We start from the raw sequence: 24,673 nt of genomic DNA on the forward strand, positions 1-24,673 counted from the left end.
GCTTGAAATACACCACGGGCTAAATCTATTAAAATATAGGTTGGAGGATTTGAACCACTATTTCTATCTATTATCTACAGCTAAAGTTAAAATATGATGTAAGGGTGGACATTTTTTTTTGCACATTCTGAAATGTGTGTTAATTTTCTTGTACAGTAGCTCTTAGGTATGGAAAATTGATGGTTGTATGGTATTGGTAAAAATGGTGTACTGGATGGTTGCTAACATACAACTGCATACACACTTCAGACAGAACTATCAGTACTGATTCACAAACTACAGATGTGTCAGATGTTATTGCACCAGTTATCACATGATAACAAGTAAAATTGTGCAATTAGTTAGCAAACTCGCACAATTTGGGTGTTTGCTCTATTTTTTTTGCATTGCCAAAACCATAGCCAATTGAACAAAACCGTTCTCATTCATACATTTTAATATAATAAACGGATTTTTAACAACCACCATGACTTCATGTTGCCTTGAAGCACCTAAAAATAGAGTGGAGGAAAGACTGCAGTGTTGAAGTACTGAAACCTACACTGACAATTTGTAGTTCTTCCAGCCCTACCTCCGTGGTCCAAATTAATAATGAATTAAGTAAATAGCCAGGGTGGTTGGGTGCCAGGGCACCTCACTACTTTGGGGAAATATTGTTCTTTCTTGTCTCATGTGCATGCAGTAAACTGTTATCTATATCATTGTGTGTGTTATTGCATTGGGTCATGTGGCAGGGATATCCAACATAGTAGGATCCCGCACAGATGGAGACGCTGTCCCCAGACGGATCAGGTACATCCCAGGCTCCCAGCAGTGGAGGTTCATGCCTCCTGTGAGCCACAGGCAACGCACCACACACAGTAGCCACCCCATCTCCCATAGGGTGAGGGAAACTGCGCTACACTAAATATTAGCTATTTTTTCCAGGCTATTAAAATATTACATTATTCAAATGAACGTTAGGTTCTACTTTAAGAATACTGAAGAACAATAACTTATTTTTCAATATATAGCATAAACCAGGGTTATTTATGTGGCTCATGGGAACTGTTTTCCAGAACATTTTTTAGGGATCAACAAAAAAAATATATATAGAAATGATTAGGAATGGAGCTAGAATATTAACTGGCAGTGTATAAATGCTATGTACTATATTTCTTTATTTAAAATTGAATTATTACAGTAGGTTAGAGCTAAATTTATATACACTGGTATCAAGAAAAAAAGCTTGTAACATATCAACTGGTCCAATAAAAGGTATCATGCCAGCTACTCTCCCTCCTTTGTTACAACTCAATGCATTAAAATCATATAAATTATGTACACCACCAGCATTGCTTGGTCATTTGTTGCTATTTTGCTATTTAAAAGTTCTGGATGCCTAGATAAGTGTAAAATATATGTAGCTACCAACATATAATTTCTTTCTGGAGACATACATTTTGTTGTACACCAGATGGAAGTTAAATGAGGTAAAACACTGTTTATATCAGGTTCATTGTTTCATATGCTGTGGATGACTACATTGTCAGGTAGAGATGAAAGGTGCATTAAAATGGACATTCTAAAAATTACATAATTCTCTCAAAGGAATATAGTCTTTAATTTTGAATCGTAGAGCTAATTGTAATAAATTGGAAGAAGTAACACACAACCTTTCTCTCATGTAGGAAAGAACTGTGAACTGTGCAAGGATTATTTTTATCGGCAAGTTGATAGTAATCTTTCTGCCATTGATGTTTGCAAGCCCTGTGACTGTAATGAAGCTGGTACGATTCATAGAAGCCTTCAGTGTGAAAAGGTAATAGTGAAGAAAAATGTTGGTGAAATGGTTGAGCATGTAAACCTTGCATGTAATTTATTTGAATACATATGGCTCAAATACATTTGTTTTACGTTGTACAGCAAATAAAAATACCACTTGTGGGGACATTTTCATGTCTCAAACAGGTTTGCAATCCTGTCTTTCCCCAGTATCGCTTAGCAAACAATGCTGCCACTGCAGCCTGGGATTCTGGGTAACGACATGCAAATGAGCACTAACAGTGAGTCACTCTTTACTTCTTATCCATTTTAACATGGACCCCTATACACGTATGCCTGCCGTATTACACAGCTTTTCAGCACAGCCTGGGTTAAAAAAGTGCACAGCCAGCAAACCTACTCTAGGACAGCTGTTTCAATCTTTTGGGTCTCATCAGTGTGAGGTTGGTTGTTGACTATGCAATGTGAAACTGGTAAGTGGGTATAACCAGACATCAAACAAGTAATTTTTTTTTCAATGTTGAAAGTTTCAGAACTACACAAACAGTTTCAATTCATCAAAATGAATACAATATGCTATAAGGTACTCACAGATCTACAGCGACTGTCAGCCATGTTTGTTTGTCTGTCATTGAGCGTCATTGCCTATAAATCTAGTCTCTGCCTCTTCTATGCAACTCAAACCTAGCTTTTTTGTCTTGCTGCTATGTAAAACATTAGTGCTTATAATTTCTAAGAGGCGCTATAATAGATGTTCCAATGCTGTAAGACATTATATGATCCATTCAAATGCCAATCAAAACAAAGAAATAATCTGCTTTAATATCCTCTCAAACTTACTTTTTTTCCAAATTAAAAACATTTATATCGCTTATATTTCGTGTTAATATTGCTATGAAAAGAGGACCTCTGATTTAAGGAAGGGATTACACTCTTATTATGATAGAATAGGGCCTTTACAATTGTCTGACCCATTATTTATATAGAATATGTTATTGTATCTTAGTCAAATGTTCTTTCACAGAACCTGCAAATCAAATCTACCCTCAGGAGTTGCCATCATTTTCTCTTAACAAAAACTCAACAATATGCTTTGACTTGTTTACCTTCTATTGGAAGTCAAAAAAGTAGCTTCTTCTGCAAGTTAAATGTAATATTTTCCAGATTTTTTTTTCAAAGCTTTTTCTTCTTATCCTACAGTACATACCAAACCACATCAGTTCTGCAACTTTATCCTATCTTTGCGTATATATATATATAAATATATATATACACACACATATACATATACACACACAGCTGAACCCCGTTATAACGCAGTGCTCGGGGTCCACATAATGAGACCGCATTATAACCGGGCTCGCAGTGGAAAAAAAGGGAAGGGGAGCTCCTTCCCGGGCAAGGTCTGGGCTGCAATGTCAGAGGTAGTTTCAGGAGGAGGCAGGGTGGTGATGTGTGCAGCCGGTGCAGGGAGCGTGGCACTGCAAGTATCCCTGTCCGTGGTGGGCCCAGCCACCTGCAGACTGGTCTGAGGAGCTGAGAGCCCGGACACGGGAGGAGCTGTGGCCGCACTGCTAAAGATCGCTTCCAAGAAAGGGCAGCTGAGCTCAGCTCCCCGGGCAAAGAAACTGGAGAAACTTGGAGTGTACCCGGTATGCAAGGTAATAAGAGAAGCAGGAGCAGCCAGGAAAATCCTGGAAGTTTTCCCCCCAAAAAAGGGAGCCACACTCACACCGCCTTATAAGCGGACCCGCGTTGCGCTATAACAGGGTTGAGCTGTATATAAAATCAAAAACAAATAGACAATACCGTTCTGTGGCTAAGAAAATGCTTTTATTTGTGCGAGCTTTCGAGATACACTGATCTCTTCTTCCGGCAGAAGAAGAGATCAGTGTATCTCGAAAGCTAGCACAAATATAAGCATTTTGTTAGCTACAGAACGGTATCATCTATTCATTTTTCATTATTAAGCTTGGCTAACACGGTACAGATACCTCTACATTATATACACATATATATATATCTCTTATCTTGTAATGCGGTCTTATTTGTTATTTGTTAATCACCTAAATGTCACATGTGCCTTCCCAAATGATTGCCATGCATCTTTCTTCAATGATACCCTCTTTTTCCTACCTTACACTATCCATGTCATGTTTAACAAGCCACTGTTAAAATCAACAACAAGAATTTCATTTTTAAGGTGTACAATACTAAAGACAAGGTGATCAATGTAATTGTCTCTTTACAACACTTGAGTTCATGGATTCTTATGTCAGGTTTCAGATTAACAAGTTGACGTGCTATTCGGCCCGATTTAGCAATGTAGTCTTTTCTGTTCACAGAGCAAACCTCCAACTTTTTTGGTTCTGATCATGTATTAAATAGTACACCAGTCATACTATTATTATTACAAGAGATGGGCACAATTATTTAAGTTTGGACAGTGAACATTTGTGCAAATTTTGCACATCTGTGCATATTTGTGCAAATCAAAGTTAGTCTGCATGGTTTTGTACGCAAATCCATGTGAAAGCATCTGCGTGAGTCCTACATTTCACTTACTTTTGTCAAAAAAGTTTTCTTTTGTGCTCAGAAAGAATAGTTTGCTGCCGCCAAGATGAAAGTTTGTGCAATGAAAATGGACTCGAATTAAATAATAAAAAAAATAGTGACATCTTTTTCTGAACTCAGACGTGCCCATGAAGATTGGCACTTGCGAAGATATGCCAATTTTGCAGGGCGAACTCTAAGTTTGGTGAAAACTTCTCCATTAATGTCTGTTTAAGCCTGCCATGTATCTGTTAATGTTTCCTTTTGTAACATTCAGACTGTTATGGGCTGAAACCCCTGGTTGTAGTTTATGGGGTTTTGGCTGAAAACAGCCCAAACGACCACTTCAGAATACAATGTCCTAAGTAATGTGTACCTGGAATAAAATATTTCCAATTCAGGACTTCTATTATCAACCACCTACCATGGCTCGCCCTTCCTCAGTCTTCTCCAACAAGCCATTTTCAAAATGTCTGTAATCGCAGATAATACTCACCTTTTAGATTGACTTTCATTTTGAAGATTGGTGGATATTATAAGCCTTCTACATTGAATCTAGCTGTAAACCTCTCCCTGATTGCTGATACTTCTCTACCCCTTTTATGCTTGTGTAAGCGTAAGACTGCTCAACACCTTACTTCGTGCCGTCTCAAGAGCCCCAAGACCGACAGATTCAAATAAAAGAACCCCGGATTGCATATCATCTTATTTCAATTTCATTGTAACAAACTGCCCTCAGATGTGGGCCAGCAAATATTATTAATTCAATGTGTCCAGGTCATTCAATTCATTCATAGTGAACAAAATAAGGCGCAAGCGAATACAATTGATATTTTGTGAACAAACTCAGATGCTGCCTAAACACCTGCGTTATCCCAAACCGTAAAACACACTAAACTAAAACTGGTGTTTGTGGCGCAAACAAGAATGTGAATATAACAGTGCAGTATAACCGTGCAATAAACCCAGTGAATACAAATAAACTCTGATATCACTTATACTGCAACTTCATGGAACAGGGTCCTCCAAAGTGGTTCCTCCTTGAAAACCGCATGTAGAAAAGAAAGCACAGATACATACAATATGGGGAATTAACATTTAACTTTCATTGACAAACAACACAGGGGGGAGAGGGACAACTCACACTTTCCCCGCTGGTCAAAAGCAGAGAGTAACTTTGGGCGCACTCCCACCCTACTCCAGACTTGGCTCCAGGCTCAGCTCCTTGCTGTGTGTGTGTCCGTGTGCATGGGTTCCCTGTTCAGCGTCTCTCACTCGCGTCCTGGGTTGCATTGCATCAGTCTCACGTCAGCCGCTCTGATTCCTAGTGAGTGGGTATGGTGGCCTCTGCAGTCCAAAATGCCCAACTAGTTTTGTCTGTGTATTGACTACTTCTGGGGTTATATCAGACTACATTACAAGAACTCAGCTAATCAGACTACATTATAAGAAACCATAATTTGGAATATATTGTACGTTGGAGCCATGGCTTCAATTGCTGTGCAGATGCTTGATTTTGCTTTAGAATAGACCAAACACCTGGAAAAAAAAAAAAGAGAGAACTTATTATCACTATTTATGTCCTCTGACAAATGTGAAGGGGTTTTTCTCCTCTCTGCCTTATGGCAGCTCCTCAGTCATTGTGCTGCAGAGTTTCTTCTGTGAAGGAGATTTTTGTCCTGTCCTGATATTTTTTGTTCAGTGTTTTTAGTATATCAATACATTTTTCTTATTTATTCATTACCCGGTGAGTTTCTGACATTTCTTTCAAAAGGCTTTGCATTCCCACCAATCTTCTGCTGTTCTTCCTTCTGCTAAGCTCAGATGTTGCAGACTGATGTCAGTCCCCCCAAAAGTAACATTTTGGAAGGGTGTGCCGATGAACTATATTACATTTATTACTAGCTGATACAGCAGAAGTCTTGAAATTACTTAAACTGGACACTGTTTTGAGAGTCTGGTAGGTTGTTCCAGTCGTGAGGTGCATAGTAACAGAAGGAGGAGCGACTGGATTCCTTGTAGAAACTTGAACCGTGAACAGTCTTTTGGAGTCAGATCTCATGTGATAAGTGCAGCGTGTGGTTAGGGTGATGAGTTTGGTCAGATAGGTGGATAGCTTGCCCAGAAAATATTTTTAAGGCAAGACAGGAAAGATTTACTTTGTGTCTGGACTCAAGGGCTAGCCAATTTAGTTATTTGAACATTTCACAGTGATGTGTGTTGTAGTTACATTGTAGGACAAAGTGGCATATTGAGTTGTAGAGGGTGTCTAGTTTGCTAAAGTCAGTTCGGGGTGCTTGCACGTCAATATTTGAATGCATTCCTCACCATGAATGTATACTACACATTCTATGTTGGCCTGAAAATTATATTTCATATGCTGCCAAACACAAATGTTACAGAGGATGGTCACAGAACATCATTTATAATTTTATAGATTAGTTAACTAATTTACTTGTTCAAGTTTCTTAAATATTCTTTTCCGATGCCTAAAGTAATTAGAGAATGGTTTCAGAGTGAAGACCAGTTATAGACTGTACCTGTCTTTCATGTATTTTATTCAAATATTATTAATCTTAAATATAGATTAATTTTGGTTTCATGTCATTTTTACAAAAGAAAACATATATAAATAGGGCACAGTCAATTTCTGCATACTCAATACTAAATAGCAAGGAAATGTCATAGACTAATGAAAAATGATACGTTTTCAGAGATGTTTAATATAAAACAGAGGAAAGAAATGCTTACGAAAGTACTGTATTTAGAATAAAATCGTTTTTTTCTTAACAATAATTAGAGATGTAAGAAAATCAATTTATAGACAATGTTTAATCTTCTAAAACAGTTGGTTATACTGCTTTGGTGCTGCGATTAACCTTTCCTAGTTCTGCCATTAAAGTTTTTATGGTTAATTTGAAGGAGAATTTAGAATATTCACACTAAACCGGAAGCCTAAAAAAATACAAAAAAGTAGAAAACACACAGGGCTACATTAGTACCATTGACCTTTTGGGTTTGATACATACACTGGCGACACACTTTATTCGAGCTCGGCTAGTCCCACGAATTCGGGTATACCCGGGTGTATTGAGGTTTGTGACTGTTTTCTGCCCGAGTGCATTGAGGTATTTTCCAGGCAGGGATTGAAGCATTTTATTCCCGCTGACTGCAATACTGCACAGTATATATATATATACTGCATTACAATTCATGAATTTATGCCATCTGGTAGACACGCGAAGCATTGCAGCCTATTAAATCCTAATCATTATCATTTAACAGATCAGCCGCCCGTCAGCCAGGCATGAACCCAGGCTGGGAAGGCAAACGCAACGGGGCTTGTCAGAGGTGAGGAGCGGCACATTCCAGGTATCTGCCAGGTACATACTGGGTATTTGCTCGAATAAAGTGTGTCGGTGCAGTATTGAGAAACCCTTCCAACATTTCAGGGCACGATTATGTGGAATCTCTGCACACCCCATGAAGTTAAAGACTTTAATGCTGTCTTTAACCCCAATAAATTCTCAGCATTTTTCTGCTATTGCAATATGGTCTTATATGTTTCATGTCATAGCTGCAATGCTGTGTGTGCAAAGCTTAATTTGCCCCATAGCTAAAGGTAATGCAGGCTCTGAAACTTATTTTGTTTGTCTGAGTTTGTGTTTTAATACAATGTACAGGTAACATTTATAGGACATGTAGAAAATTAAGTAGACGTCAGACCTAAAAAGGATACAATTAATTGAAATATAGATGGACAGCGCTAACTTAGGGCTAGATACAAAAAGCTCCATTAAGTGACTAAACGTCCTGTTAACCTTACTTGCCATCACGTTATCTTCAAAGGACAATGTGACATTAAGTCATGTTTTCTCTCGGAAAGAGCATTGGGTATACTATAATGGCCATTATTGATAGACATGCAAAAGAGGTGTTTCAACTAACATCACATATTCACTAAGGTCTGTTAAGGTTAATGCCGGGACTTAATATTTAATTAGTTAAGTCATATCTATACTTGGTGTTACTCACATCCAGACCCTGAAGTGTGGGTTTTGGAGGAAGACAGATGAGAGAGATGAGTGACAGAAAGAGAACACACCTGATGTCCCTGGGAAAAATGCAATTTTAAATCCATTTGATATACTTTGCCTATTCAAATAATTGAAATCTCTCTGTCCACCAAACCCATATATTAATTAAAGTTTGAAGACATGCGCTAAGGCGGAATGTGACATTAATTTAGGTGACGTTAAGTCGCTTAACAGAGCTTTGTGGATCTAGCCCTGAAAAAGTTTTTTTTTTATAGAAATTGTAAATAAGGTAATATTGCCTGGTGTAATTTCTCTTCTCAACATACATGTAATATTTATTGTACTGTCACTAAATATATGGCTCGGCACCCCAAACCCACCTTGGCAAACTTGACACCCTCTACAATTCAATTTGTCGTTTCGTTCTCCAATGCAACTACAACACACATCACTGCGAAATGCTCAAAAAACTAGATTGGTCATCACTCGAGTCTAGGCGCAAAGTTCACCTTTCCTGTCTTGCCCTCAAATACTTCCTGGGCAAGCTACCCACCTACCTGAACAAGCTCCTCAAACCTACCACATGCAGCACTTATCATCTGAGATCTGACTCCAAAAGACTGTTCATGGTCCCAAGGCTCAACAAAGTACCCGGCCGCTCCTCCTTCTCTTACCGTGCACCCCAAAACTGGAACAACCTACCGGAGACTCTCACATCCACCACCAGTTTAGTTCTTTCAAAACTAAGGCTGTCTCACATTTTAATCTGGTCTGTAACTGTTACATAAGCCTATAATATACATCTTCTCTAACTGTGCATGCAATGTATTGTATATAATGTATACCCTGTTCATTTCTGTAACTATATTTGTAACCATGTATTATTTGTCATATTAACTATGTCCAGGACATACTTGAAAACGAGAGGTAACTCTCAATGTATTACTTCCTGGTAAAACATTTTATAAATAAATAAAATAAGTAAATGACCATTATGGAAAGCTTAAGTTTAAAACAGCATTGAAATATTAGAAGTGCTTACAAAATTACATTGTAATGGCAAGAAGAGACTTGGGAGTGAATGCAAAACTATGACATGCTGTAGGTGAGGATTAAGAGAAGAGGATATACTGTAGTAATATTCAATAAAGCCACGGACTGCAGCAATAGAGGGCAAGGAGAATGATTAAGACATTAAAATGTAGATTAATAAGTCAGGAGAGTAAGGGCTGGAATGAATTAGATGCAACAAAAAGAATCCATGAATGGATTGTTTCCAGATCTGACCTGAGAAAGATGGAACCATGAAAATTAATCACATGTTAAAGTGATAATTTTTAAAGATACAAGTTAAAAAGGTACATAACATACTTTTCCTACCTCATTTACTATTTCTTGAAGTACATTGCTGCCCTTCTTTTTCTGCACATGACTAGGAATCTATTGCAAAGTCCTACTGAGGTATAAAACCCTACAGTGAACAAGTGAGATGTTCACAAAATGGCAAAGGGATTGACTCATGAGATAACCAGATATCCAATAAAATGAAGTATTTTAATAAGTGTGATAAGTTATACAGTAGTGAAAAAAAAATAACTTTACACAGTATGTTGTTGAATCAAGCCTTCAGCGCCTAGAAACTTGCTGTTTAAAATCTAAAGGGGTTGAGATCAGGGATATGGAGCAGCACTAAACCAGTCTCACACCTTCTACGTCTGCTCCACTTTCACTTGAAATTACCCTTATTATGTTGCTCTGATTTGATGCAATAAACAAGGGGTAACCAACTTCAGTCCTCAAGGGCCACCATCGGGTCAGATACAGGATATCCCTGCTTCAGCACAGGTGGCTCAATCAGTGGCTCAGTACAAGACTTTTTAGTTCCTAACTACAGATTGAAAAGCTAAACTCTTTACCAATATATAGCCCCTTTACCTCTGTAAGCAACAAAAACAAAGTCTCACTCTGACCCTCTCAGGCTGCGGGCTTAGTCCAAATAACAGGCCCTGCATCCAGCAGGCTGGGAACTGATCCAACCGGTGTCCTTGATGGTTGTGGTAAGGCACAGTTCTGTCAGGCTACTGACTGTTTTTTTAAGCCCTTGCAATAAGCAGTTAACTGATACACCCTAACTACTTGTCTAGCTAGGAGTTTAACCTCCTGCATGCTTGAGCACATGTAAACTGCTTGCTCTCTCTAAAATAGACAGTCTGTGACTGTCAAATATCCTCTCCACAAGCTCAGACCTGCTGTGGTGAGCTACCGAGTACACCCATCAGTGTACCCCATCTTCATCTTTGAAGTTTATGGAGAATATCTACTATTCTCCACACATCTTCATCATGTTCATTATTATCATTTGTATTGTATTGTATGTCTTTATTTATATAGCACCATAAATGTACATAGCGCTTCACAGTAGTAATACACATGTCATTTGTCATGTCAATCTCCTGAATAGTCGTCGCTCCAAAGAAAACTGTCATTATCGGAGTCACTTAATGTATCTTCATCATTTATATTGGCTCTATCTCTACAGCATCCACAATTAGCGCTTCATAAGGGCATGCTTTTTAGGGAATATGAAGACTTGTATATGTTAACAGACTTTGACCTGTGCTCGGTTTTGTGCGAAAGCTCCCCAGACACATTGTCTTTCTCTGAGAATTCTGACTTCAATTTCTTCTCCTCTTTTTCTTCTTTGGCTTCCAGCGCAGCAAGTCCTTGAACTTTGAACCAATAAATCTGGGAGATAGCTTATCCGTTGGTGCCTTTAATCTGACGTATTTAGTAGAAAGTCATACCTTGTCACCAGGATGATATGCTGGTATCTCATGATGATGCCGATTTGCTTGCCTTTTTTGCGTGGTCACTGCTTTCTGAAGATTCTTCTGGATACTCCCCCATAACTCCTGTAGTTGCTGGATCCGGTTATCCATGGCTGGAACTCCGGATGCGACTCCTGATGAGGGAACAGCTGAGGGATGAAACCTATTGTTAGCGAAGTATGGTGGTTCCTGCTATGAGATTCCGTAAGTTATCATGGGAGAATTCTTCCCATGGCAAGAGGTCTGCCCAATCGTCTTGAGTGTCTGAGATAAAACAACAGATATATTGTTCCAAGGACTGATTAGTCTGCTCTGTTTATCCATTAGACTGGAGGTAAAAAGTTGACAAAAGGTATAAGGACACTCCAAGTTGCTGGCAGAGAGCCCTCCATAATTTGGAAATTAATATTTCCAGGATGAATACATCAGAAAGTTTAGCAGCATTAGGTAATCCCTTCAGAGGGATGAAATTAGCTTGTTTGGTTAACCTATCCACGACCACAAGGATAAGGGCAGCTCCACCATAAAGTCCATAGAAATGTGTGTCCATGGCCGGCATGGGATCGGGAAGGGATGTAATAACCCTGTAGGATGATTCCTGGGTGTTTTGGTCTGGGCGCAGACAGAGCAAGAGGACACGAAGATCTTAGCATCCTTCCGGATTCCAGGCCACCAGAATTTCCATTCGAGTAATTTGATGCTCCTCCTTTATCCAGGATGACCCAAGCTTTTGGAATGGTGACAGAAGAAACAGTAGGAAAAAGCAGGCACCAGTAACTCAGGAAACAAAAAATAAATGAAGGATATCAAAGGGAGCGTGTGCCCATTAAAAAATAAATTTAATGGAAACTACAAAAATAACAGCAGCATTACGGGGTACAGGGCCCCCCACCAACGCGGGGTACATTTCCATTAAATTTCCATTAAATTTATTTTATATTTTTAATGGTCACACACTCCCTTGGATATCCTTCATTTATTTTTTGTTTCCTGAGTTACTGGTGCCTGCTTTTTCCTACTGTTTCTCTTGCCAGCACCCCAGAAAAAACGGAAGCACACCCCCTGCTGTGGATGAAGACTGGACAGTCTTAAGGACACATACAACTCAGAGTGAGTTATTTATATCACCTGCTTATTCTCCATTCCGATACAAAATATGTTGGGTCACTTTATTGTGAGGTCTCTTACTACATTGCTCGTGGGGACCCTAGTCCACTAGTCGGATTATAATGGAGTTGTGATTGTTCTACATGTTATGGGTTAATATCCCTCACCCATCCATCAGGGGGTTTATACTGCAGGACTCTTCAATCAAGTATATGAACTTTATTGTGGTTTCTTTCAAGTACCATATTGAGGCTTTCTTTTTTGAGCACCACACATTTGCTTTTCTTTTGGAACGGTGACCCCACTCCAAGACCTTTCATTGAAAGGCTGGCAAAATGAAAAGGCATCTCTTCGGAACCTTGAGGCCCTCTGGAATTAGGGATTGGTCCAGAATGATATCTTCTAGAGAGTCAAAAGTAGTGGCCGAGATGATGCGCGACTGAGGAATAATGGGTCATTCACGGTTCTCTGCAGTGAGCGGTTAGCCGCTACGTATTGAAGCGGCCTGGAAATGTATTTTTATTGCATTGCATAGAAGCCGGGGGTCTTCGGAGCTGATATTAATCTGTATTAGCTCTGGAGACTCCCGGTTAAAATCGGATGCAGGAAAATGCATTTTTCCCATAAGTCCTGCTCTCAGATCCCATCTCGCCAACATTGGGGTGAGATGAAATCTGCGAGCAACCCGCTATTCCAGAGCCCCGATGAAATTCGAGGCTACTAGAATTGCCTGAGTTTCTCAAAATGGCGCTATTTTGCTGTTTGTCAGCTCCCTCTCAGGGAGTTTGGCCAGGAGTGAGAACTCCCGGGAAAATGCAGTCCCCGTACGATTTGGCCAACTCATCGAGGCTCTCTGAATAGCAAACTTGCAAATTTTGTGAGAACTGTTCTCTCTCTCTCTCTCTTTCCTATGTCCCTCTCGCTCTCTCTCTCTCTTCTCTAAGTCTCTCTCTCTTCTCTATGTCTCTCTCTTCTCTATGTCTCTCTCTCTCTTCTCTGTCTCGCTCTCTCTTCTCTATGACTCTCTCTCTTCTCTATGTCTCTCATAGAATATTCAAGCATTTTTAGAACATTTTAAACTGAAAAAAAGTTTTTAAAAAAATGTAAAATATAGTTTTTGCTGTGAATCCGAACTTGACGAAAAGTTTGCCCATCTCTACACAAGACCCTCCTTCCTATTAGAATTAGAATCACAATATCATCCCACTTTTGGTATAGATTAATTTCCCCCTATTTTTATCTGTATACCTATTTTATATCTATACATTGTATTTGTGTCACTCGTTATTTTGTGTTGTTAATATAATTAATATGTAATCAACATTATTCAACAGCATAATAATAAAGCCAAGAAATACCCTACTTTTCTTAAAACATGAAATCGGGCAAACCTTTATTGAAGGTTTTTGATAATGTTACTTCTGATCAGAGAATAATGCTAGGTTATAAAGAGAATAAAGTAATGTGAAAAGTAAAGTGTGTGAGACCTATCATAAATGTTTAGCATCACATTCTTCCCCAGGCACCAGTAAATCCTAGAAGTGCTGCCTCTGAACTGAGCTGGTTATCCAAATTATTGTTTAAGCTGCTCCTCTTAGCAGAGGGTAAAATACATTATAGTATACCAAGTGTAGCTACAACAATTGATGTATGTGTAAAGCTATGCTGCACATGGCATACTACAGTGACATTGTGAGCCACATTTACGAAGGAAAGTAAGCAGTACAACTCCATAAGACCCATTTCAGTGCTGGAATACACCTTACAACCCATTCAGGTGATATCTTAAACTTAAAGAACAGTCGGGAATGGCTTCATGCTCATGATTCACAGCGAAGAATACAGTTTCAGAAAACATTTAAACTAACAATACTATACATTTATTGTACTGTTGCTTTGTTTGCTTTTGGTCTATACTTTGTTACTCAACGCCGTATCTTTCATGTATTAGTAAAGGCATAATATGTGCTTGGATCTGAAGCCCCACAAACCCCCTTTTTTTAGGCACTAGTCATATTTTTCATGAACTAGTAAGGCTAATAACAAAAACCAAACTGGATCAACACTCAAAAATAATAATAATGAAGGACTTGCGTTTTGCTTTTTGTCTCATCAAGTATGTTCTTTAATGCATCAAAAATGGAGCCTTGGTGAAGGGGCCAGTGGGCCTTGAAACGTGTATCTGTTAACATCTTCTTTCCCTGTGTGTGCTGATTTTTCTGTATTGCTGCTTGTATGATACATTAAAGAAGACACTTGGTGAGACCAAAAGCAAAATGTAAGTCCTTCATCATTATTATCTTTATTATTTTTGAACGCTGATCCAGTTTGGTTTTTGTATAGTTGTATGCATCATTCAGTGTGGATGCAGGATCACAGCACCTCTAGCTGAATTGTGTTAGACAGGGTGAGTGCTAGTTCATTCTATTTTTTATGAGTAAATTAGAATAAAAAATATCAAGAAGTCCCAGCACCCACATAAAAAAAATCAAATGTATTTAAACATTAACATAATCATGTTGACAAAGTACAGATGCAGCGGCTGTTATTCGAACATTTACCTAGGTAAATGTTGCATTGTGCCGCGTGGTGTTGCGAGATGTTCCGTTGCAGATATAATGGCCCATCGGATTAACACAGCAGGGGTCCCTGCTGTGTGAGTCCTACTGGGGTCTGCCTGTCTGTAAGAGACACGCAGTAAGAGGGCTGAATCAGTCACTCTAACTGTGTGCCTCTCACAGGCGTTCGCTGGGTTTTTATTTAATTTTAAACATTACAGTAATGTAGCAGGGGTCTCCGGAGCTGAACCACATTGATTTCAGTTCCGGGGACCCCCTACTTCCCAAGATACAGGCCCGTTATGGGATGCCGGTATCTGCTATGCATGGAAATGTCTTGTGTCACATGATCGGGGACAGTAGAAGTGAAGAGGAGCACAGCTCACAGCGTACCAGACGCAGGAAATAAGGGCAACTCCAGACGGGGATAAAATATAAATTAGTCTTTAATGGTCAGTAGAGGCACAAAAATAGGACCACGCACCTACGCGTTTCGTCCCTCAGGACTTTCTCAAGAAAGTCACAGCTGTGAGCTGTGCTCCTCTTCACTTCTACTGTCCCCGATCATGTGACGCAAGACATTTCCATGCATAGCAGACACCGGCATCCCATAACTGGCCTGTATCTTGGGAAGTAGGGGCTCCCCGGAACTGAAATCAATGTGGTGCAGCTCTGGAGACCCCTGCTACATTACTGTAATGTTTAAAATGAAATAAAAACCCAGCGAACGCTGTGAGCTGTGCTCCTCTTCACTTCTACTGTCCTGGATTTCCCTTCAGAGGACTGCACGCCAAAGAATCCACTTACCTGGAACCACATCAGGAAGGTAAAGGGCACAGCCCATAATATACTACCTTCCTTTGATGGACTGATTTGCATTGTTTCCCCAGGGGTGAATATTCATTTATTGGTGACGAAGTTTTGGGGTAGCCGTGTGGGCACCACCAAGTCCCTGGTTTTCACCCTGGGAGGTTTATTCGTATTTGCATATAATGTTCCTGGATTTTGGATTCATGCATATGGAATTTATGTTACCTGAGCTCTTTGTGGTGATGCACCAATATACCGCACAACCTATGTCACATGATCGGGACATTTCCATGCATAGGAGATACCGGCACCTCATAACGGAGCCTGTATCTCGGGAAGCAGGTGGTACCCGGACCTGAAACCAATGCAGTTCTGTTCTGGAGACCCCCTGCTCATCTACACTAGTCATAAATGTAAATTAAAATATGTAGTAAGCACCAATACACAATCCACCCCCTGTGCCCCCACATAAAACCAATATTTATTTTTATAGACACAGGATTAATACCACAGGCTGGTGGGGGTCCCCGGGTGGTCCCCACGTGTGTCTGCAGGTCCCACTGTGCACCCCGAGGGTTTCCACGGGTGTCTGGGGGCCCTCGGGTGGTCCCCGCTAGGTTCCAGGGGCATCTGGGTGTCCATGGGTGGTCCCCATGGGTGTCTGTGGGTCCTCAGGTCATCCCCATGGGTGTCTGGGGGCCCTCTGGTGGTCCAACGGGGGTCTGGGAGGCCACGGGTGGTCCCCGCGGGTCACCGAGGCCCCCACAGCCGTGGGGCCCCCGGATCCTCCCTGCAGGTTTCCATGGGTCCTCAGTTGGTCCCTGTGGGTTCTCAGGTGGTTTCCATAGGTCCAAATAAACATGGCCTACATTTCAATAAATACACCTCTACCCCCCGCCACCCCCCCACACCAAACACATACAGGACAGTAATGGGCAAAATAACTATTATCCAGATATGGATAATAGATCATTTGCCCATTATTAAACACAACATTAGTCAGGCAGCATAAATAAAGTAAATAAAAACCATTCTACTTACCCCTGAGGAAGGAGGAAAAAAGTTACATTGACAAATCAATTAAAGAATGAAACTCAGGATCATCCGTTCTGGGGAGCAGGGGCTTCACTGAATTCCTCTCCAGCTGCCTGTCGACCCCTCACAAGCCAGGAGGACTTACCTCTCCCGCTTTGATCTGCGTCCCGGGCCCAGACAGCCAGCTTTGCCGTCCCAAACTTCTGGTCCAGCTTCCTGCTCCACACAGGCCGCCAATCTCTCTTGAACACTCACCTCCGTACTGGCTGTCATGTTTCTTCTTGACCTACATTACTGTTTGCAATATTTTAATGTTTTTATTATCCTTTTTTTTTTTTTTTTTTTTTAGCATTATTTAGTTTAGGATTAGCTATTAATTTAAACCAGATGAAGGGGAACAGTGACCCGCCAAAGAAATTGTGCCAATTTTATTGGCATGCCTGAAAAATAGGTTAGCCACCCCTGGTCTATGGAGTGAAAATAATTTCATGCTTTAAGAGAAAACCTTCAATTTTCCTAAATGTAACATGTATCTGTAATGCATTTACTGTATTCTTTACTATACAATAACCCCCTGTATCCTAAAGTCTGATCTACGAAACATTTGGTCCTACAGCAATGAGAAAATGAAATACAGATTGGCTACTAAATAGAAGACACTTTTCCTATATATATATATATATATATATATATATATATATATATATATATATATATATATATATATATATATATATATATAAATATATGGAAGACTGAAGCTAATGATCAAGCAGTGTTAGAACAGATCACTGGGTAGTGCACATGTTATCAACAGAAACAAACATTTAACACAAATCGTGTGCAGGTAGTGAGTCATTGTAGCTATAAAAGAATGATGATATTTATCTGAAGGCCAATACATTTCCCTGGCTATGCGGTTATACTCATGGTATATATCAGTTTGTACTGCCCAGCATATGTAGTTGTAGGGGGCATGGAGACAGCGTTTTTCTACATGTTTTAATATCATTTCATACTCTAAGCTGGTGATTCCCTAAGCTCTGACAAGGGGTATTGGAGCTTGATCCCACGTTAACTGTCATTCAAGTCAGACGCAGTTAACGCTAGATTGAGCGCCGATACCCCTTATCGGAGCTTACTGAATCCAGCCTTAGTGCTTCTGAGCTGTGTATCTTTAACTTTGAATTACTTAAGTTGCATTTTTCTTATCTAGCATATCTGTGTAGAATACTTTCCTAAAGTCACAAATTGATATTTCATTCAACACTTTATTACAAGAACCTAATAACTTGATTACATTTCTAAATGTCATGAAACCATGTCAGTCAATGTTTGTTATTATGTTCATAGTTGTTCTCTTTTCCCATTACTCCCATTTATCCTATCAAAATGAATGTTGAAAAAAATAGAAATGTGTAACATGCTACAATATTTTTTTTATATCTCCCGTAGATTGGAGGCCAGTGTAACTGCAAAAGACATGTGTTTGGTAGACAGTGTAATCAGTGCAAGGATGGATTCTATAATCTCCGGCAGTCACATTCTGAGGGCTGCATTCCCTGCAGATGCAACACTTCTGGGACAGTCAATGGAGATATTACCTGCAACCAAAATTCCGGAGAGTGCAAGTGTAAATCAAATGTTATTGGTAAGTGTAAAACACAAAAATGAATCGCAAACACTACTTTTCATTTTGAATATTAAAAAATTAAAAAATTATATATATACAGTGTATATATATATATTTTTTATTTTGTATTTATGTATGTGTATATATATATATATATATATATATATATATATATATATAATATCAGACCTATCTGAGACATGTGAATGTGCTCACAAGTGATATTTGCATTTGCTATATATTCCAAAGAATTATTTGACTTGCAATCAGTTTTTATGCTGTTAAAACGTGGCCGTTTTTGCCCAATACTACACATATCTATATTATTTGAATAGTAACTTTCTGCCTTTACAGTTTCACACCAACGTTGCTGAAATAATGTAATTTGCTTACTGTATGGACGTCTCTTTTGGTAAATTAGCCCCTTTTCAAAACTGTTTTATGCTTAATGAGTTCTAAGCAAATCATTCCTATGCCAGTTTTCTTATTAAACCAAAATAAATGGATTCTTAACATATTCTTTGCTACAGGGTCCTTTGTAATAAATCTTTCCATTTTCCTATTATATTTCTTTGAACTGTTCCTATGAAATGCAAAATAAGTCAACATAATTCCACAGATCATGTACATTGGTAGGGTTACTTATCAAGGGCCATATAATTTTAATTTTGTAATTCAATGCCAAGCTGATTATAATAAACTACTGCCTCCTGCGTTATTTATCATGTTCTTTTACAAGACGTTCTTTTTTGTTTGTTGCTCCCACAGGTATTTTTCAAAAATTAGATTTGATTATAGCAATTTATTACTTTCAAAATATTTGAGGGGAGCTACAGCTACATAAGGACAAAATTTATCAAGTGCCTGAAATACACTGTGCATATAATACACTTTGAAATGTTGATGTATGGGAATATTATGATAAAGTGAGGACGGAATTGCAAGCATACCTGTCTGAATATCTTTCTATGGAACTAAAAACATAACCAGTTTGAGCACTTTTATATTACTACCACAGCAGTGTACTCTGATTTCTAAGATAGCTGGAAAAAATTTGCTTGTTAAACCAAAAAATATATCATGTTTAAAATTAAAATAACTGTTATTACATTCCAGACTAATAATTTACTAGACAATGTAAACAAAATGATATACTGTACTATGGGGAAAACATTAGATTAAAAAAATGACATTTGTGGATGCCTGGTTGCTTTTGAAGAGATAGAAACTGAAGAACATTGGACACTACAACATAAATACATATTTGTAATGTTGTTATCTCTGATGAAGGGAAAAGGTTAGCTCCCTAAAGCTTATCAATGCAACATTCTGTTAGTCAATTAAAAAGGTATCACAAACAACAGAGGTGTTGGTACATTTCCTTCTAATTTATTTTATACAAAACTATAAATTACCACATTAAATGTAGTTCTGTCACTTATATAATGTTAACATGTCTTGTTGTTTGTAATTATTGAGAAACCAACCAGGAAAGAGCATTACTGGACTAGGTAATATCAAACACCCTAGCAGTAATAACACATTAACTTCAGGGAACATTTGGGAAACAGTGATCATAACATGGTCTCATTTGAAATAAATGCTAAAAATCCATATTACATTGGATCAATAAAGAGTCCTAATTTTGGAAAGACATATTTTAGTAATGAATCTACAAGGAATAGATTGGGATGAAGTTCTGAAGGAACAATACGGAAGAAAATGGAGCAGTGCTTAAAACATTGCTTGATAAGTACATTTATCAGTGGGCAATAAATACAAAAGAAACAAGTCTAAACCAATGTGGCTAAGTAAACAGGTAGGGGAAGAAATGGAAAGAAGAGACCGGTATGTAGATTATTAAAATCAGAAGGAACAGAGACATGATATCAGAATTATAAGGAATGTAACAAAGTTGCAAAAGGACAATTATTCATTTAGCAAAAATTGAAAGCTAAAAAGAAATTGCAATAGAAAGTAAGATCAACCATAGAAAGTTCTTCAAGTACATTAATATCGAAAGGATTAGAAAAGAGAATATAGGACTCTTTCAGTGTGAAATGGACAGGGAAATTATTGGAATTTACGGCAGAATTAAATACATTCTTTGCCTCTGTATTTACCAAGGATTTACAAAAATATTACAAGAGAAGGATACCACAACCTCAATATTAACTAACATGTGAGTAACAGCACTGAGTTTGAAGCAGGGGAACCTGGTTCAATTCCTTGTGTCGGCTCCTTGTGACCTTGGGCAAGTCAGTTTATCTCCCTGTGCCTCAGGCACCAAAAACATAGATTGTAAGCTCCACGGGGCAGGGACCTGTGTCTGCGAAGCGCTACATAAAACTAGCATCACTATACAAGAGCGTGCTATTATTATTATTTGGTTAATAGAGGAAGAAGTGCAAAGGTGGTTTGATAGAATGAAGGTATCTAAAGCATCTGTCTCCGGGGGCATGCACCCAAGGGTTCTTAAGGAGCTAACCGAACATAACATTTAATATTCAAGGACTTCATTTCCACATGTTCAGGACTAGAGTTAGATTAAAAACTCTTTGGGGTAGCGACACCCTTTCCTATTGTTTTGTCTGAAGCGTTTATTCCCATTGTGTTATATTATTATGTAACAGGTATTGTAAAGCGCTATATACCTGGATGGTGCTATATAAACAAAGATATACATACTGTACATACATACAAGTTTGGCGTAAAGCAAATGTGGTGCCTATATACTAAAAGGGAGCTAGATAACAACTGGGGAATTACATACCTGTAAGCCTACTTTAAGATATATTAAGGTATAATATTCAGGAAGATCTATTAATATCAAAATTATTAGAAAATAGTCAGCTTGGATTTATGAAGACTAGCTCCCTAGCTCAGCAGCAGCCCAGTCACGGCGATCTTTAATCTCCCTGCTCCTGTCGGCGCCGGATGTCTCGTTGAACTTCCGGCTGACAGGAGGAGGGAGCTGTGGACCTCAAAGGTGTATGTTTATAGCACAAGGGGGAGGGTGTAAGCGGGCAAGAGAGAAGGGGAAGAGTGTAATGTGGCAAGAGAGAGGGACTGAGTGTGAGGGGGGAAGAGAGAGAGGGGCAGTGTGAGGGAGGAAAAGGTGGGAGAGTGTATGGGGAGAAGAGAGGGGGAGTGTGAGGAGAAAAAGGGGAGAGAGTGTAAGGGGTGAGGGGAGAGTTTAAGGGGAGAAGGGGGCAAAAGAGAAGAGAGAAGAGGTAAGGGGGGGCAGTGTGAGGGGGAAGGGGGAGAGATTGTAAGGGGAGAAGAGAGAGGGGAGGTGTAAAGGGGCAAGAGAGAGGGGAAGAGTTCAATGGGGCAAGAGAGAGGGGGAGAGTGAGAGGGGAAGTGTGAGGGGGGAGTGTGAGGGGGAGTGTAAGGGGAGAGGGGGAGAGTGTAATGGGAGAAGAGGGTAGAGAGTCGCGGGAGAGAGTAAAGGAGGGAGAGAGATAGCATGGAGGGGGAGGGAGAGAGTGTAAGGGGAATGAGGGAGTGCAAGTCTTTGGTCCCGTTGCGTCCGGCGGCACGCGCTGCCGCGTGCGCATTCCTCACCAGCAGGGGTATTCTCCCGAACCGGTCCCAGTGCCCCCTCGCTGCACGGCTCACTACGCGCTGTGACGCGTCAGCCGGCAGGGGATGCAAGAGAATTGCGATCCCGAGCAGTGTGCGTCACGTGTTGCGCTGGTGAGCCTATCAGCGGTGGGGGCAGGGGCTGGAGCTGTCAGAGCTTCCCCCACCTCCAAAAGGTAGGGGGAGAAGTGTGTGTGGAGGAGGGACTGACCGGGGGGAGGGATCAGTACGGAGAGGAGGGCATGTGTGGGAGGGAGCTGCTTACCTTCCAGCATACAGCCGGCAGCAGCACCCTCCTGCAGCCCGGGAGACCGACCCCCGCTGCAGCATCCGCTGGAGGGGAGGGGGGGGTATCGGATGGGAGCTACACGTTTAGCAGCAGAGGGCATGTGGAGGGGGGGGGCGAGTAGCAGGGAGAGCAGCAAGGAGAGCAGCAGAGGGCATGTGGGGGTCCCTCCTGCAGCCCGGGAGAACCCCGCTGCAGCCCTCCGCTCAAACCACGCCCCCGGCCACCTCTCCCGCTCCCTACAGACCGCAGATAGCGGTCAAGTGCCTCTCCATGCGCCGCCTGTCTACAGTGCAGGCGCGTGGTCTGAGGCAGAGGGTCCTTAGCATATAGGGGAAGAGAGAGGGGGAAGTGTGAAAGGGGGAAAAAGGGATAGATGGACAAACTAGGGGAGAGAGAGGGATGGACAGGAAGGTCAGCTGGATATGGAGAGGATTGGGGTTCCCCAGAATTTCACAATCTAATTCTAGGGTTCCTTAACCAAAAAAAGGTTGAAAACCACTGCTCTAGATAAATATAAAATAAATAGAAATGTAAGATAAGTATCAGTCATCTAAATTTAACATAGGTTGAACTTGACGGACATACGCCTTTTTGTTCAACCTTATCTGCTATGTACTATATGAAATTGCCCAATAATTATTTAATTAAACACTTCTGCTCTATATCAGCCTGTTATACATTGCTTTCAACTTTGTTAATAAAAGGTGTAAGCCCTTCAGCATGGAAACTGGCAATAGGTTTATTTTAAATATTAAAAATGCTTTGATTTTCTTTTTCCTTGTTTAAAATAGTTGCTACCGTAGACACAAAACAGTATTTAAACCATTTTTTTAACTTAACACTTCAAATTGTTGAACTGATCTTATTTGTATGTAGTGCCATCCATGCATGCAAAAGTAACAGTGTACAATAAACACTGTAACCCATATTCCCCCCCCCCCCCCCTAGACTCATCTGACATATCTAGGGTGTGTGAGGGCGGATTACATGTACTGGGTGGTGCGTACCTGCATGGAACAGGGGGGCCTGAGTCTCCCGCGATGGTGTGGGGGATAACAGGACCTGGCTTCTGGGGTAGTAGCCCCCATTCTTTTAGTGGTGGTGCATCTCCTATACCTTCCCAGGGATGTGGGGTAGGACCCGTATAGAAGAAAAGGACCCTGGTCCCGGTGTGGTTGCTCCAGGATCACACAACAGTCTCTCTTAAGATCAGCAATGTCTCTCTTTATTGTACACAGCAGCCTTGCAGCCGACAGCCGCAACAACAACAGCAGCAGTAGCAATACACAGCAATAATCCCACGGTGTACAGTCCTTTCCTCCTCTCCTTCCCTCCAAGTATGCTCTCCGTCAGGATGGACTGTGCTGGGGCCTCAATACCCCACTGCCCACCTCAGAGGATATCCTCTGGGGGCGGGGGATGGATTCTTCCCATCACCCTTGCCTCGGGGTGAGGGGCATTGGTCCCACCTGAGCTTGGCTCGCTCTCCAGATATAATGGCCCATCTCTCTCTCTCTTGCTAGCTCCCAGGACGGAGCTTGGTCTATCATTCCAACTCCTTGGACAGACCCGCTCTATAGCCGGGTGAGAACCGACAGACAGTCACTTACAGGAATTGGCTGCTAAATAGTCTCGGCCCCACCTCTTATGATGTCAGCAAGACCTCCCCTCTGGCTCATGCCTGCAGCAGAGTCCAATGCCTGCATCTATCACGCAAGGTAGGGCATGAAGGGGGAAAACCCATGATTACTACTGGTGCCTGGTCTTAACAGGACTTACCACAGTAGGAGGAAGATAGGTATAGCCGGTACTGTTTACAGGGGGCTACAACACATAAACAATATTTATTACACAGGACCATGGTACAATAATACATGTATAAGGGCCACCAATCATTAAAGTAAACTTTGCAAAGGTATCCTTGCCTTTTACAATCTATAAAACTTGAATGCTTAACCGTGTCACTCAATTGAGAAATGCAATTGACAAAACTTGTGCGCATCTATTTGTGTACGCAACATGAATAGCAAATTAACATTTAAAAAAGTGTGCAGGTCATTTGTCATTTTTGCTCAAAGGTATCCTTATTATATAGGATTAAGGTTTGAAAAATGGTATTCAGGGTCTTTGCAACAAACCTTGCACACACATGGCTGTATTAACTGGTAAATCTCCTGCAACTGTTACAGCGATTCCAGCCAATTTACAAGTACAACACTTCAAAATCAACAATCTTTATGAAATAATGCAATTCATAAGAATAGAAGGTAGAACAGCGTGCATGTAATGCCAAATGTGCTAACTCTTTTTGATGCCCTGTAGGCCTCAGTCTCGTTAGGAATAGATTACCTGTCAGGAATATCTATGGCATATTCAAATAAGCACTGTGCATATTTTTTAAAACTGATATGATATGAATCCATGTAGACCAATTTTAATAGTTCAAAAATGAGTCATAATTCTTGTTAACAATA

The 24,673-nt window shown here is 40.3% G+C and overlaps 1 protein-coding gene across 6 annotated transcripts in view; it reads left to right on the plus strand.

Annotated features, from left to right (window-relative positions):
- The window catches only part of USH2A (usherin), a 942,943-nt gene that overhangs the window by 138,021 nt on the left and 780,249 nt on the right, over nucleotides 1-24,673 (plus strand). For all 6 annotated transcript variants that reach the window (XM_075595608.1, XM_075595610.1, XM_075595609.1 and 3 more), the window contains 2 exons: nucleotides 1,671-1,801; nucleotides 18,148-18,343. In XM_075595608.1, coding sequence (XP_075451723.1) covers nucleotides 1,671-1,801; nucleotides 18,148-18,343 — 327 coding nt within the window. The remainder of the gene's footprint in view (nucleotides 1-1,670; nucleotides 1,802-18,147; nucleotides 18,344-24,673) is intronic.

Source organism: Ascaphus truei, chromosome 4 (assembly GCF_040206685.1).
Source record: "Ascaphus truei isolate aAscTru1 chromosome 4, aAscTru1.hap1, whole genome shotgun sequence".
NCBI classification, from domain to species: Eukaryota; Metazoa; Chordata; class Amphibia; order Anura; family Ascaphidae; genus Ascaphus; species Ascaphus truei.